Source organism: Leptonychotes weddellii, chromosome 5, assembly GCF_054177405.1.
Source record: "Leptonychotes weddellii isolate Sample4059 chromosome 5, ASM5417740v2, whole genome shotgun sequence".
Classification (NCBI taxonomy): Eukaryota; Metazoa; Chordata; class Mammalia; order Carnivora; family Phocidae; genus Leptonychotes; species Leptonychotes weddellii.
In genome coordinates, this window is record NC_138373.1 from 142,146,585 (window position 1) to 142,162,575 (window position 15,991).

A 15,991-nucleotide genomic window follows, 5' to 3' on the forward strand; every position below is an offset into this window, starting at 1 on the left:
GGGGGGGGGGTCCCCTTCCTTCCCTTGGGCCATCTATCCTATCTCCTTCAAGATCAAGTTCAAATGTCACTTACGTCTGAGAAACACCCGTGCCTCGCCCTTCAACTTAATTTATCACTATGCACTTTGTCTATGTGCCTGCCCATCTCCCTGTCTAGAGCGAGCTCCTCAAGAGCAGAAAGAAACTGAATCATCTTTGTGTCTCTAGTAGGCAGCAGAGTACCTGGCCCAAATTAGGCACCTCCGTAAATCTCTGTTGAATAAACAACTTCTGAAAATTTGGTAAGGAAGTTTTATCCAACTTGGAATTAATCAGAGATAGAAATGAAGCTAATGGGGGTGCCTGTGTGGCTCAGTTGGTTGAGCATCTGCCTTCAGCTCAGGTCATGATCTCAGGGTCCTGGGATCAAGCCCCACATAGGGCGCTCTGCTCAGCAGGGAGTCTGCTTCTCCCTCTCAATCTCCCTCTGTGCTTGCTCTCTCTCTCTCTCAAATAAATAAAATCTTAAAAAAAAAAAGAAAGAAATGAAGTTAATGGCATGAGGTAGTGAAGGGGGAATAAAAGGCATATTGGGGGTGGGGAGATAAACTAGAACCTAAAAGAAGAAACAATTTTAGGAAGCAATTTTAAAGTGGGCAATATGGTTTTTAGTCTGACGCTAGAATGCAATAGGCTCTCCCTGCACAAGTGTGACTTAGTCTGTAACATTTTTCAAAGATCATTTTTTTCCCCTGCTTAATTTAGTGCAAGTATGAATCACACACAGGCTGACTAATCATCTGCTAAAGACACTGCATGTGGATCACAAGACTGGAACAATCAATCTAAAGGACAGTAAGAGATACTACAAGATATACTGTGAACACACAGAACTTATTACAGCTACACTTGTTACATTTTAGAAGGAACTAGAATAACATACATTATTGTAAAGCACAGCCTGTATTAAATTAATGCACTTACTGCCTCTGTTTTCCTATCAACCATAATAAATGAAGCACAGCCTGTATTAAATTAATGCACTTACTGCCTCTGTTTTCCTATCAACATAATAAATAAAGCACACTCAGGTAAAGAAATCATTGTGAACCTTTCAGCTCTGTCTTTAAGGAAAGATTAATGTACTTTTCAATGTGACCTTGGGCACCAGACCAGAAGGTTGGTCTTCTCCGGCTGCTCTCTTCACTGAGCATCCTGGCCAAGGGAAGAACAGTCCTGGGACGGGACACGTGGCATTTATTTAGCATTTACTGAACACCTTGCACCAGGCACTATGCAAGGTGCCTTGCATACATTAGACATGTCATTTAAACCATCTTTCCTCACTAAGGCTTAATCACAATCAATGTATAAAAATAATTTTTTGTATGTATTCATTCAACAAAGCACTTATTCATTCACTTAACACCTATAGTTAGCATCTGGCAGAGCAAATGAACTTGTCCATCTTGCTCACTTTTATATCCCAAGATGTCAGCAGAGTGTCTGGCACATAATGGAACATAAAGACCAGATGACTTTGCCTCCTAAATCTCTCAAATCTATCCACTTCTCCTAACATACCCTTCCACCAGCCTAGTCCAAGGCTCCTGATTAAGTGCCTGCAGCCATTCTTGCTCGCCCTCTAACTCAGGTTTTTCCACTTTGGCACTATTGACCTTTAATACCTGAGAACACGTTGTGGGGGCTGTCCTGTGCACCACAGAAAGTTCATCAGCATCCCTGGCCTCCACTCACTAAAAGACAGTATATAGTAACCTTGAATGGCATCCCATTGTTCTCAGAACACCCAAATCCTGAACACCTAATCTACCAAGTGCTGGGAAGTGGGTACCACCAATTGCACTAGTCTCCCCTAGATCCTCACTTTCTCTTGCTCTCCAGCCTCCAGCCACATGGGCCTGTGTTCACCTTCTCAAATGTACCCCAACTTCAAGACCTTCATGCTGGTTCCAGAGTCTGAGCACTACTGCTATTTGGGGCTGGATAATCTTTGCTGTGGGGCCTGTCCTGTGCATATGTTTAGCAGAATCTCTGGCCTCCACCCACTAAAGGCCAGCAGCACCAACCCCACCCCGTGCCCCAGGTATGACAACCTAAAATATCTCCAGACATTGCCAAATGCCTCTGGGGGCAAAATCGCCCCTGGTTGAGAACCAATGGCCTAGAGAGCACACTTGCCCTGCTCTGCCCTCTGCCTCAGCAATTCTGACCCTTCAAAGTTGAGCTCCACTTACATCAAGAAAGCCTCTCCCAACCCAGGCACCCGAGAGGACACTGCTGGTCTCTCCCACAACACCCTCTCCTTCTTTGTAGCATTTCTCACAACTGTCATTAAGAAGCATTTAATGTCTGACTGTACAACCAGAATATAAACTCCTCGTCTGCAGGAGCAGCCTGTTTTGCTCTCTGCTCTATGCTCGGGGGCCTAGCACTGAGCTCAAACAAAGAATGTGCTGTCAGAAGAATGATTCTGGTGTTCTGCTGGGCGCAGGGACCCCAAGATAAGAAAGGCAATGTCTTTGTGCTCAAGATGCTGAGTACAGAAATGGCACATAGGTTTCGTCTCCTGGGCAAACTCAATTAACTGCACCAAGAAAACGTGCATGTAGAAATGTCTCTCCTGAGGCACCAAAAAACCAGATGTCACATTCCAAAGTGAAGAGTTGAAACAAGAGGCAAAGTTTCCTCAGGAGATGGTTGAAAACTCATCCAAATCATGGTAGAAAGGTCCAGGGGAGGGTTTAGGAAACTGCTGGCATTCTGTAAATCCACTTGATCTCATCGAAAGGGGGAAGGTGGAGATCTTTTTCCATTCCCCTCAAGCCAGGGAAAGGGCTCAGTGGGACCACCAAGACAGCCCACTACAGGTCCGTGCAGGTGGGTGGATGCCACATCTGTCTCAACCCAAGGAACAGATGGGCAGGCTGGCTAACTGCTCTGAGGACAAAAGAGAGGTTGCTGCTACGCTGGAATCAGCCCACGCTACCCCACTTTGAGTTGACAGGGTTCAGGATACACTACCCCAAAATAACAGCACCTTGGCTTATTGAATATTTCAAGCTGAAGAAATCTGAGAAACAGCAGGTGCAGGAAGAATTTTCTGACCTTCCCCTGAAGCAGGTAATCAGACTCTCTGTGAGAGGTGCCCTCCCTACACCAGGAGGAAAGGAGCATCCTTATCTCCAAAGAACAAGTATTGCCGAAAGGAATCTGAATGAACAGGACTTGTGTTTCCCCAGCTTACTACACTTAGCTCATTCTCTTTTTTATCCTATCACAATTTTCCCAAACTCTCCACTCTTCATTATACCTTCAATAAAAATACTCAGGTTTAACTACTTTTCTGGGTCTTTATTTCCTTATGTAGGCTCCCACATCATGTAAAACTTCAAGAGAATACCTGCAGAGGGTCATCTTAGATCGGGTCCAGGGCCCCCCAAAAGAAAACCAAAGAGACTGAGATGAGAGGCTCACAGTACTATCAGGTTCCTAGGGACCAAGGAAGGAGCAAGCAACCAGACTAAACGAAGAGGCATTTGCTCTCACCAGAGTTAAAGCAAGTCATGGCTCTCAGGTTGTGGTCTCTGAGGGAGGCCCTTTGGAAGCACTCAAGACAGAACAAGCTTTGAGACCTGCAAATTCCAGAAAGCTCCACACCTGTTTTTGGAAGGACTTTCCTGCCCTAACTTCCTTTCCCTCTTCTAGGTGCTCCAACCTCCTAGGGTGCTGGCCCCTAGAAAGGGCCAGAAACAGGCTATGGAGGTGAAGGAGAAGCATCAGATGAAGAAAGAGAAAAGTAGCCCACTGTGCCCAACCTTCCTTCCTCAATTGCAGGCTTTCTGCCTAGGGCAGGCCTGAACAGGCCTTACCTAAGACGTTTCAAATTCAACAGGCTTGAAGTTGCTGAAATGACATTATGTTTCATAATTTGAAGTGACCACAAGACTCTCTATTACCAGGACGCCTGGGTGGCTCAGTCGCTTAAGCATCTGCCTCCAGCTCGGGTCATGATCCCAGGGTCCTGGGATTAAGTCCCACATCGGGCTCCTTGCTCAGTAGGGAGCCTGCTTCTCCCTCTGCCTGCCGCTCCCCCCTGTTTGTGCTCTCTCTCTCTCTCTGACAAATAAATAAATAAAATCTTTTAAAAAAAAGACTTTTTATTACCTAGGAGTGACAAGAGAAGGCTTAAGCCCACCTGAATTTTCACCCAAAGGCAGAGGTAGAACTAACCCTACAAATTGATACAAAGGGCCAGTGGGAGATAAAGACACTTGCTACACACCAGTTGTGCTTATTCAACATGAGAACTGCTGCACATCCCACCAATTGTGCTTACTGAACATGACACTTACAGTCATGATCTACCCAGCACCACTTACCTACTCTTTCCTAATAGAACTCCATACCCACATAACACAAATGTTCAGGAGACAGGCCCTAAGTTCAGGAATGGATCAGACTGGTCCAAAAGCAACCTCTTCCTCCTTCCAAGGGGTGTTTTTAGGAATGCCTCTATGATCCAATTCCAGGAAAGGCTTGCTGAGGTCTTGGGTCAAGTTCTTCCTCCATTTTCTGGGAGAGCTCTCAGGAGCTAGAGGAATCCCACACTGTTAAAGAATTATTCTGAAGCTATGTTTGGGTGCAGTGAAGAAAAAGCACCATGATGAATGAGTGCTGCTGTCTGTCAAAGGGAGGCAGAGTGGTAAGGTGTGCACTGTAGGCAGGTAGAAGGAAGTGCGGAATTAGATCTTGTCATTAAAGCAGCTGGAGACGGCGGAGTCACAAACGTCTGGATGGGGGTCTGAAACGTGACATCCCCCATAAGAGGAAATGGCCAAGGAGCAAAGCCTGGGGAATCTCAACATTCAAGACTGAGAGAGAACAGTGGGTGGGCAAGGAGAACAGGGAGGGTAGTCTCCGTGAAGAATGAGGGAGTGAGAATATCCAAACCAGGTGTGCCAGGTGCTGCAAGAAGGTTAAGTTTTTTCTCTCACAACACGCTAAATTGCATTAACAAAATGAACAATATTTAGACCTCATTGCTAAAACTGTAACTATCAAATCACCATATTAAAGGTACGTAATGAATCGTTGCTGAAAGATATAAGGGCACATGAACTGCATATTAGCACGGCCAACAACAACAACAAAAAATACACCCAACTAAGAATACAGGTTTCACAGATAGAATAATTAATAAGACATCCAAAATGGAAATAACTTTTACATCCTTTAGAAGAAGGTAAAGGGCTAACAGCTATCACAGTCACAATGCCAACAGTAAGGCCCAGGAAAGGAAATGGGTTTTGGCTCGAGGCACTGTGTAGACCATGTGCTGCTCTGGCCCTTCTCTTGATAACAGCCTCGTGATTGCCCTCTGGGGAACCCCCTTCAGTCCCTGTGGCTGAGACTGACAGCACCACCCACAACCCTAGCTCTGGGGACGGTCCAGGCAGTTAACGAGGGCACAGCAAGGGCACTCGTTCCATGGCTGGGCAGGCCACCCTCGGTCTAGCTGGCACTAAGGAGAAAGAAACTCAACTGACAGACTAGAAGCTGCCGCGGCTGGCTGCAATCTCCTCCCATATGGGTAGCACCTGCCTGGGTACTAAACCAACAGAGCTGGAGACTAGGGACAAAAAGAGATTCCTGATGTCATCATTTGAGCACCCTATCCAACCCTGGGAGAAGCTTCACCCTGTTTTTCAACAATATGAATTAAAAAAGTTACCTTTTTCTTAAGGCAGGTCTGAGTTGGGTTCTGTCACACTCTGTCACTGTCACATCAACAAAGTGCTGATAGTATCAGTTCAAACCGCTAACAGTTCAAAAGCAAACAGTTCCTGCCTCCTTGTAAAAATCCCCACTTCCTCTAGGATGTTTCAACCCATAATTTTCTTCCTTTCCTCTGACTTTCTAAGCAATTACTGTGTACCCATTCAATTACTTACTTCCTTGTACTGTTACTCATATCTAGAGCATGGCCTCACCTCAACTAGACAAACATGGCCAAAGAGGAGCTGTAATTCTTTGTATACCTGCTAACACCTTTTTCACCATACAAAGTACAATCAGACCAATGGTGTCTGAGAAATCAAAGGTAGCTAGAGATGGGTCTGCTTCAGGGTAGAAATCTTAACTTTTTTTTGGAAATGAAGGGATGTTTATTAAGATCACCCAATTAACTAATGCATTCACCCATCCATATCAAGCATATATTTGGCACCAACTGGGTACCAAGCACTTCCTAGGTGCTAAGAATACAGCAGGTACTAAGACAAGGTCCCTGCTTTAACAGTTAGCAGGGCTGTGTATCTTTCCCAAACCCCACAAAAGAAAGAAACCATTTAAAAAGGCTGTGTGGCCACTGGCATTTTCTCTCTAGAGCAAATGACATTACATTATAGTTCATGCTTTCTCATATGAAGCACTCAATAAATGTATATTCACAGAACATTAAAGCTAAAATGAGGGTCTTAGAAATCTTGACTTTTTAAAACATTATTTTTAATTAATGAAAGCCTTCCTCACCCCTGAAAGAAATCTACACGAGATAAGATAACAGATAAGGGTGGCTGCCCCAAACCAGGAGGCAGCTGGGAATACTAACACAGCATGGAAGGTCAGTTTACGCTGGAACTAGAACCAGGCCAAAGGCTGTCTCCCAGTTCTCAGGCCAGATCCCTTGGACTCCACCTATTTGTTGCCTTTGACAAAGAACACACTCAAAATATATGTTTAATGAGTGAACTAATCAAATACAAACACGGTAGTTACTGTGTATTTCTTTTTTCAAATTGAGCCAGGATGAGAAACTGGTCACCAAGGCTGAGCATGACTTTGACTGGATCCAGTTTTCAACCTTCTTTTTCACAGAACAGTAACATCTCATTAATCCAAAATGGCAGAAGGCAGGCAAGCAAAAGGGAGTAGGGAGGCCAGGGGAAAGTTACTACCCAGTATGGGTAGATTCTACCTAAATCTGCTTCCTCATGGAAGTTAATTTTGGCGTACTTAGTTGTTTCCATACATGCAGATACACTCATATACACCCAGCTGTGATTTACAATCCTCTGTTCGCAATCCTGAAATCCAGAAAGTTCTCAACACTGAAGACCTTTTTGTACCTTATTTGGCAACAAAACCTGACCACCTGAACTCATCTGGTGGCAAAACTTGGCCTACAACTGACTGGAAACTATTTATAGTATTTATTTTCCTGAGTAAGAATACTCCTATGTTTCACTGTAAAAGATACTGATGTTAAATTATAAGGTTAATTCAGTAGAATTTTCAGATAAGGGATGGTGGATTTGTATATAAATGGTTCAACTAAATAATGATAGCCCTGAAGTAATAACATTTTACTCCAAAAACACATGTTTTAAAGTCTACAAAATATCAACCAACAGAGGACAAATATTTAAAGTCAGAAGTTTCTGAGCTAAAAATGATCTTAGGAGCATAGTGATCTAGTGCCCTGATTTGCAGATGTGGGGACTTAGGCTCCCAGAGGTCACAGGATTTATCCAATCAACTAGTTTACATTAGATAAGCTCCTACCTGCTTCTCTCACCCCAACGTGGTATACTTGGGTGGCTATTAGTACCCATCCTGAGGGCTCTCCCTGTGGTTTGGATCCAGCTCTGCTTTTGTTCAATCAGAGTTCCCAAGAGTTCTCCAGAAACTACCTGGCTCAACTTTAAGGGAAATTTTTAAAAATACTATGTGTTAATACTTCCCTCCCTCAATTATATTTTTCTTCCTCAAAATTTGGATAAGTGTACAAAGGGCTTATCAAAAGGCAGCAGCCTATACCACTTATACTGAGAGGGGGAAAATTATTAATGAATTCACAGTTAAGGACCTTCTTAGTCCTTTTATGCACTGCAATTAGTGAAGTTATTAACAAGTTGGTAACATTAACTGTATGATGGGAGTATTCTACTTGAAGGGTTTATTTCAAAATAAGGACTAAGGGCACAAAATAGTTGATGATAATACAGTAGCAGTACCTACTACCATTTAATGAAAGTCTGTTATGTGCCAGGAGCCTCGAATGGTGCCTTGTAGAAGAGGTCTTATTTAATCCTATCAACCCTGCAACGAAGTTGTTCTTATCTCCATTTCAAAGACAAGGAAGCTGGAGTTCAAAAGGGTTAAGTATCTCTTCCAAAATCATACAAAGGACAGACCAGACTGTGTTGAGAGACCGTGAAGAGATGTGCTTAAGAGTAGTACAGCTCTGGAACCACACAGTGCTGGTTGAAAGCCCAGCTCTGCTATGAGCTAGCTGGATTAATCTGTGCAAATGCTTCAGTTTCATCACATATAAAACTGGTATAATAACAGTGCCCATCTCGCAGGGGCGCTGTCGTGAAGATTAAATGAGTTAATATAGGACGCCTGGATGGCTCAGTTGGTTAAGCGTCTGCCTTTGGCTCAGGTCATGATCCCGGGGTCCTGGGATCAAGCCCCGCGTTGGGCTCCCTGCTCAGTGGGGAGCCTGCTTCTCCCTCTGCCTGCCGCTCCCCCAGCTTGTGCACGCTCTCTCTCTGACAAATAAATAAATAAAAATCTTTAAATAAAAATTAAAAAATAAATGAAATAAAAGAGTTAATATATGAAAAGCAGTTAAGACAGTGCCTAGTATCTGGTTAGCCCTATATATTAGCTATTAACATTAATACTGGCACCAGCATTCAAACCCTGATCTGCCTAATCCCATGGCTCCTCTTTTCCACTGTGCTGCAGGAATTGTACTACGGGGGTGCCTGGCTGCCTCAGTCAGTAGACCGTGCGACTCTCAGATCTCCAGGTCATCAGTTCAAGCCCCACATTGGGAGTGGAGCCTATTTAAAAGAAAAAGAAAAAAGAAAGAAAGAAATTGTACTACAGGCAATATATTAGTGGCACTGAGCCAGCTGTCTCCACCTCCCACGCCATGTGTTGACATTCTTCATCTATTATTTCTTTTGTCTGTTCCAAACTTTAAGATTTGTGGCCCATTTCAAAGCTAACAAATGTCTTTCTTTTGGTAAATAAATAACCAGGCATGGAATATATAAAATGAAAAATTCTAGCAACTGATACCTTTCAGTCACCTTCACACTGCCGAGGTGTTAGTACACAGCTAAATTAAATTTACTCAGGGCCAAAAAAATCTTCTATCAAGACACTTAACTGTGCATAGATCTATTCACTGTATTAAACTGCAGCACATGAAACAAAGAATAGCAGCAGGTATAATATTAGGTACATATTCCACGCTTACTTGTCTGGGGCACTTTCTCACCCTGACGTATAAGACTTATTTTCATTTGCCTCTAAAACAAGAACTATTAAAAGTGGAAAGCAAGCCACATAATTCATCCACTCATTAAACAAATATTTAGACGGCCTATGCTGGCAATATCTGGCACAGTGCTTGGGTCAGGATTACAGTAGTTAAACAGACAGCACCCTCTCTTATGAAGCTTACAATCCAGCATGGGTACAGACTTTAAGCAAATGTATACTGTGGCATTTCTAAAAACCATTCTCTTAATTTTAAAACCTTCTGCAACCTCCTACCAAAAAAAAAAAAAAAGAAATATTAAAACAAGGAAACAGATGTCTAACAATTTGAAAACACAACTTTTCTCCAAGTTGCTATACTTATTTTTAAATGTGTACTCTAAAATCATATACATGTACTCTTCCAGTTCTGACCTACCCAGTCTCTGCAAGCCTGTTTATGATAAAGAATACCATATTAGACTGTCAATAATATAATAACTATCCAACCTAAACCAAAGGGTTGTTTCATTCAAGAAAATGTTTAATCTACTACCCAGAGAGGCAAAAAATCTATTAAACCTGGGTGTCTCCACCTCCCCAAACCTGTTGTGTGGACCCTCTAAAGAGTTTACAGAGTCTAACCAAACTACTTTATTGCACATTAATTAAGAGCAGATCAAGAAAGGCCGGACTTGTATGATCCAGAGTCTAAATTATTAGCATAGCCCACGACGCAAGGGCTTGTACCGGCTCCCAAGAGGTTGGGTGCTGGAGTCCAAGACAAGGCTTCCTGGTCAGATGAAGGGGCCCTAGCCTCAGCTGATCTCGAGATAGGGAAGAATGTCTGGAGCTGCCAACAGATCTCTCACATTCGTGTGTGCACACCTCCCAGTAGAGCCTCTACAGGATAACTGGTGTTGAACCCAATAACAGAGCCAAAGTGCAAAAAAAAAAAAAAAAAAATCCCTTTCACAAGTAAGTCTTTAAATTTGGGGCCAGTACCTTGTCCTCACTGCAAATTCACGTACAAAACACACACCCCTTGGAGAAAGTTTTGACATCCGGAAAGAAACGAGATTATGATGACAAAGCGCCTTTGTCAAAAGCGAAAAGATTAGAAGGGTGACAACAGGAGGAAACCTATAGGAGGGGCAATGAACGAGAATTTTGGAGAATTTAGGAATGGGAAAAGACACCGACTCTGGGTCCCGCGAGGGGGCTTCGTGGAGGAAAACAGGCCTGAGGGAGAAAATCAAATGACTTGGGGAGCCCGAAGAAAGCACCTGGAGGCAAAGGGAACCCGCAGAACCAGCGCCTACCCTCAAACCGTCGGGAGGACGCGATCTGGATCCCAGATGTGAGACCAGAGCTCGGGGAGATCTGAATTCTAGGAGCCTCCGGGGGGAAAGGCAGCCTCTGGGACGTGTCCCCGGAGCTGCAGCGAGGATGGGGAGGCCAGAGGCAAGCACGCCTGGGCTCGGAGCGCCGCGGGGCTCGGCGAGGGCAGGGGCTCGGGGCGCCGCGGGGTCGTGCCGGTCCAAGGCGCCCGGGCCGGGGCACCCGCGCCGCTACTCACCTCTCCGAATTGGAAGGCAGAGACGATGGTGACCACGACGCCCACGAAACAGACGTAGAGCCCATACCTGTGGGACAGGCAGGTATAGGTCTGTCTCTGTAAGAGCTTAAGCAGCATCAGGCCGCCGCCGCCACGGCCACGCCACGCCACGCCCCGAGCAGCCACGGCCGCCGCCGCCTCAGCGAGCAGCTATTCAGCGGCCCCTGCCTGGCCGCCGCGCTCAGGTCACAAGAGGCGGCCGCCACGCATTGCTGCTCCGGGGGATCGACGCCCGCTCGGCTCCGCGCCGCGGCCGCCGCTTCCGGGAGCCGGGAGCCCACGCCCTCGGCGCGGCGGAGGCGGACCCGCGGCCCGCGAAGCGGCCGGCACCGCCCCGATCTGGCCAGGCGAGAGTCGGTGGCGACGTGGCTGCAGGGCAGCCAGCGCCACCTGGCGGACGGAGGGAGGGGGGATGAGCGGAGGGTAGGCGAGCGCCCTTCCCACCCGCGCGTGCGCGGGGGCCGCTCGGGTCCCCTAGGATCCGCAGAGTTGGGCACGCAAGGAGAGCGGACCCGACCATGCAAGGTCGCTGTGCCCCAGACGGCGTTATGAGTACTTGTGCTCACAAAACCCTTTCTGCATTTACAGTAATTGGGAAATTATGGTAAATCATTTTTACAGCGCTAAGAGGAGATACTCTATGAGGCTCCTTTCCCCTCTGTCTCCTTAATTATGTTGTTTGAAAGAGGAAACTTTTAGGCTAAATGTGCCCAAACCCAAATTCAATTCATTCATGTAGTCCCTGAATGTGTAGTGAGTGTCCGGTGCCTGGCAAGTGCTTGGTGCTGGGTATTAAAAAATGAACTTGACCTGGCGACTGTTGCCAGGGAGTCTGGCTGGGGAGATAAACACGCAAACCGCTAAGTACAAAACAGTTAAGATAGAAATCGTGTGAAGTATAGAAGGGGAACCAAGACGGTGGTAGTGGTCAATTAATTCTACTTTGGCACCAGCTGATTTCCAAGAGGGCTTCCCCTCGGCGCCTCTTACTTGGGAGAGATTTTTATTTTCTCTCAATATACCCTAGTTAATATGATTTTTGTCTTGATCTAGTCACCCTGGAAAACAGCACACATAGCCTATGTTGCCATCATTTATAGCATTTTTAGAATCGTCTTCAGAAGCAGCTTAAGGAAATACTCAAAATATGCCCTTAACTGGATGGTGAGATAGAATGAACAGATCAATCCAAGGTAAGGCATTCACACTTTTTAGTCAATTCTTTTAATCCTTCTTTAGGAAAAGCTGATTACATGCTCTACATACGTGACACAAATTAGGGTAGTTGTGTGAGACACGCAGTTCTGGGGGCTTTTCAAGCATGGTAACAGATACAAAACCATCTAGCATTCAACAGGACTCTGTTATGCAGTGTTTGTTTCCACGATAATGATGGCCAGCATTTACTTAGAATCTACTGTAGACAGGGGTTCAGCTAACCCTCACAACAACCTTATGAAGGACATAGCGTTATTATCCCCATTCTACAGATGAAGAAATTGAGGTACAGTGAAGTTAAATAACTGTCTAACATCACATGACCAGTAAATGGCAGAATTGAGATTTGAACAGTATACTTAGGCTCTAAAACAGGGCTGAGGGTGGGGGGAAGTGAGTCGTCCTGCAAGTGCAAGGTCAAGACAGATTCTTTGTTTAAAATTTTGATATTTTGTTCTTGGTGGATATTTCGTATTAATTTTGAGCTTTTTAAATAATAGCATTAAAATATTATTCATCTTGTTTAGTGAGTTTTGGGCTTTCCCTTAAATTTTGTACCCACGGCAAGTGCCTCACTCTGCTAGCCCTGGCCCCTAGTCCTGGCCTTGCCTAGAAGCTATGGGTCTAAGAAAGTTTTCTTTGCTGTTTGCTTTTTCTTTTTCTTCTGCCTCTTTATTCTCCAACCAGAGAGCTTCAAGGGTGTCAGAAGAAGTTTTTGTCAAAGCCCTTTCTTCTAAAGAACTCACTCTTGCTTGCTCTCTCCCTCCTAAGCCAGTGTCATTGAACTTGAGTAAAATAAATGTGGGTATAAAATGATACATCTCTAGTAGCTACCTTATAGAGACATTAGGGAGATTAAATAAGATAATGCATGAAAGCGCTTAAGTGCCTGGGATATTTTAAGTTAAGAAAAGAAATAAAAGTTAAATAGTCAAGAAAAAGTTAGAGAAGTTAGAAAAGTTAAGAATATTTAGCTTTGTTCTAATAAGCAATCACCATGAGAATGATCTGATTAAATATCTTCTAGAAGATTAATCTAGCAGTATGAAATTTGTGGAAATTTTATTTATTTATTTTTAAGATTTTATTTATTTATTTATCTGTCAGAGAGAGAGAGAGTGAGCATGCACAAGCAGGGGGAGCAGCAGAGGGAGAAGGAGAAGCAGGCTCCCCGCTGAGCAAGGAGCCAGATGCAGGACTCGATCCCAGGACTCTGGGATCGTGACCTGAGCTGAAGGCAAACGCCTAACTGACTGAGCCACCCAGGTGTCCCATGAAATGATTTTAAACTATCAGCTTCTGAACAGTGGAAAAAAATACACAGTGGCATCTCATTTATCTCAAAATCTTTTATCTGGCAACCTAAAAAAGCCAGAAAAAAAACAAGAAAGGAAAAAGACTGCCAGGAACCCACTGAAATCCATGAGTTTTGCTTTTAAGCAAACCCCTCGGTCCTCTCAAAATCTAATAAATACAATTCTGAGAAAATTTGTTGTCTCAGTTCTCAGTCCCTGACAGATCAGGGAAAGAAAAAATTAAGAGTTCCATTTCCTGTTCTTCTCCCAAGCAAGAAGTGACTTTAACAGATAATATTACAGAAAAATGAGAGAGAAAAAATATTTTTTTTAAAAAAGAAGTCAAACTGATTAAAAAAATATGACCATTTTGGGGCCAATAATGTAAGTAGAGGCAAGAACAGAGACATGTAATGGAGGCACCAATAGCTCCCAGTACAGTAGGATAATGGGTGATATAGTGGTGAACCCAATCTTTGAGAAAAGTTCAAGAAATGTTTAGTGTTTATTCATCATTTATCAATGAATACTCTGTGCTAGACATTTTACCAGGCCCTAAGGGTACCTAGTAGAGACTCCTGGGATTTACACTCTAGAAGAACAAACAGGTATTAAGTTAGTATTGTGAGGGGAGCTAACTTAGCCTAGAAGATCAGGGAAGGCTTCCTGGAGGAGGCGCTGACACCAAGTCTTGAGGACTAAAGATGGGAGGGTGGGAAGGGAAGTGTACTCCAGGCTGGACTGGCATGTTGAAGGCTCTAATCTAAAGCTGGAGAGGGTGGAGGTGCAATGAGATGGAGTCGGGAGAGGTTGGCAGGGACTTGAGGGCTATATTAAGAACAAAGGACTTGGGGCACCCACCTGGCTGTCAGAAAAGTATGCGATGCTTGATCTCAGGGTTGTGAGTTCAAGCCCCACGTTGGGTGTAGAGATTACTTAAAAATAAAATCATTTAAAAAAACAAAGACTTGGGATGGCTCAGTCAGTTAAGCCTCTGCCTTCAGCTCAGGTAATGATCCTAGGGTCCTGGGATCGAGCCCTGCGTCGGGCTCCTTCCTCAGCAGGGAGCCTGCTTCTCCCTCTGCCTGCAGCTCCCCCTGCTTGTGTGTGCGCGCTCCCTCTCTTTTTGGCAAATAGATAAAGAAACCCTTAAAAAATAAAATAAATTTAAAAATAAAAAAAACCAAGACTAAATCTTAAAGGTAACAAGAAATTTTAATAAAAGCCAAAAAGTGACCTGATCAGGTGAGAATTTTAAGAATCATAACCATGGTGTGGAAAGTGTATTGGAGGTGACCCACGGAGTTGAAGTGAGACCAGTGGCGGTATAGTTGTCAGATAAAATACAGAGCCCCCAGTTAACTTTGATTTCAGGGTAACAATGAGTAATTTTTTAACTGTAAGTATATCTCATCCAATATCTGGGATTGACTTATACTAAAAAAATTATTTGTTGTTTACCTGAAATTCAAATTAACTGGGCATCCTGTATTTTTATTTGTCAAGTCTGGCAGCCCTAGGTCAGAAACTACCAGAGAGTCCAGGCAAGGGGCACTGGTGGCTTGGAGGAGGGTCAGAACAAAGACAAGGGAAAGAATCCCAGGTATATTTAGTAAATGAAACTGTCAGGACTTGGTGATGAAGGGTATTTGGAAAGCAGGCAGGCAGGGATAAGAGGCCCCTCTGCCCTCAGAGGAAACCACCTTTAAAAGGATTTTACACCACCCTGGAAGGAGCCCTCCACCCTTTCCCATGTGATAGATAGGTGACAGAAACCTGACTGGATGACAGGCGCAGGGAGGGTTAATCAGATGAAAACAGCCCGCCAACAAGCCCATAAAAACCCCTAGACTTAGAAACTCCTGTGGCAACCCTCTCGAGTCCCCTCCCTCCTTGGGAGCTTTGTAGTATCGCTTTACTAGCTCTCAATAAACCTTACTTTGCTGCCCACTATTCTGTTTGGTCTACCTCTTCATTCTTTGAAGTGGCATCACCAAGAACCATGGGCACTGATGGAGAAAAAATCCTGTAACATTGTTGGATCGATTGGATGTGGTAGGGACCACTGACTGCTGGTTCTCCAGATTGGGAACACCAGAGGAATAGCGGGCATGCAATACATATTTTAAATATATTTCCAAAATGGAACAATTACTGATAATAGGAAAAAATTGGGGGTTTAATATTTTAATTCTGTAAACTATGAAGTTTACAGAAATGGATCACTTTATTCCAAAAATACTAGATAAATCATCACTGTGTTCTTTTCACTGGTGCACTTTTCCAATTTTCTAATGACAAGATCCATCACAAAATCAAGAAAAGTATTTTTCCTTTTTTTTCCCCCCAAAGATTTTATGTATTTATTTTTTTTTAAGATTTTATTTATTTATTTGAGAGAGAGAGAATGAGAGACAGAGAGCATGAGAGGGAGGAGGGTCAGAGGGAGAAGCAGACTCCCTGCCGAGCAGGGAGCCCGATGCGGGACTCGATCCCGGGACTCCAGGATCATGACTTGAGCCGAAGGCAGTCGCTTAACCAACTGAGCCACCCAGGTGCCCTTATGTATTTATTTATTAG

General features: G+C 44.2%; 1 protein-coding gene across 7 annotated transcripts in view; it reads right to left on the reverse strand.

Moving 5' to 3' along the window:
- The window catches only part of GNPTAB (N-acetylglucosamine-1-phosphate transferase subunits alpha and beta), a 72,568-nt gene extending 61,404 nt beyond the window's left edge, over positions 1 to 11,164 (reverse strand). For 4 of the 7 annotated variants that reach the window (XM_081822285.1, XM_081822287.1, XM_081822284.1 and 1 more), the window contains exons 1-2: positions 10,860 to 10,982; positions 10,603 to 10,718 (exon numbers count right to left, since the gene is read on the reverse strand). Coding sequence is in view for 3 of the 7 variants with exons in the window: in XM_081822283.1 (XP_081678409.1) it covers positions 10,860 to 10,976 (117 nt within the window). In the remaining 4 variants the exon portion in view is untranslated. Of the gene's footprint in view, positions 1 to 10,602; positions 10,719 to 10,859 lie in introns of all 7 variants that reach the window. The other 3 variants (XM_081822282.1, XM_081822281.1, XM_081822283.1) reach the window with 2 other exon arrangements.
- Between the last annotated feature and the right edge of the window lie 4,827 nt (positions 11,165 to 15,991).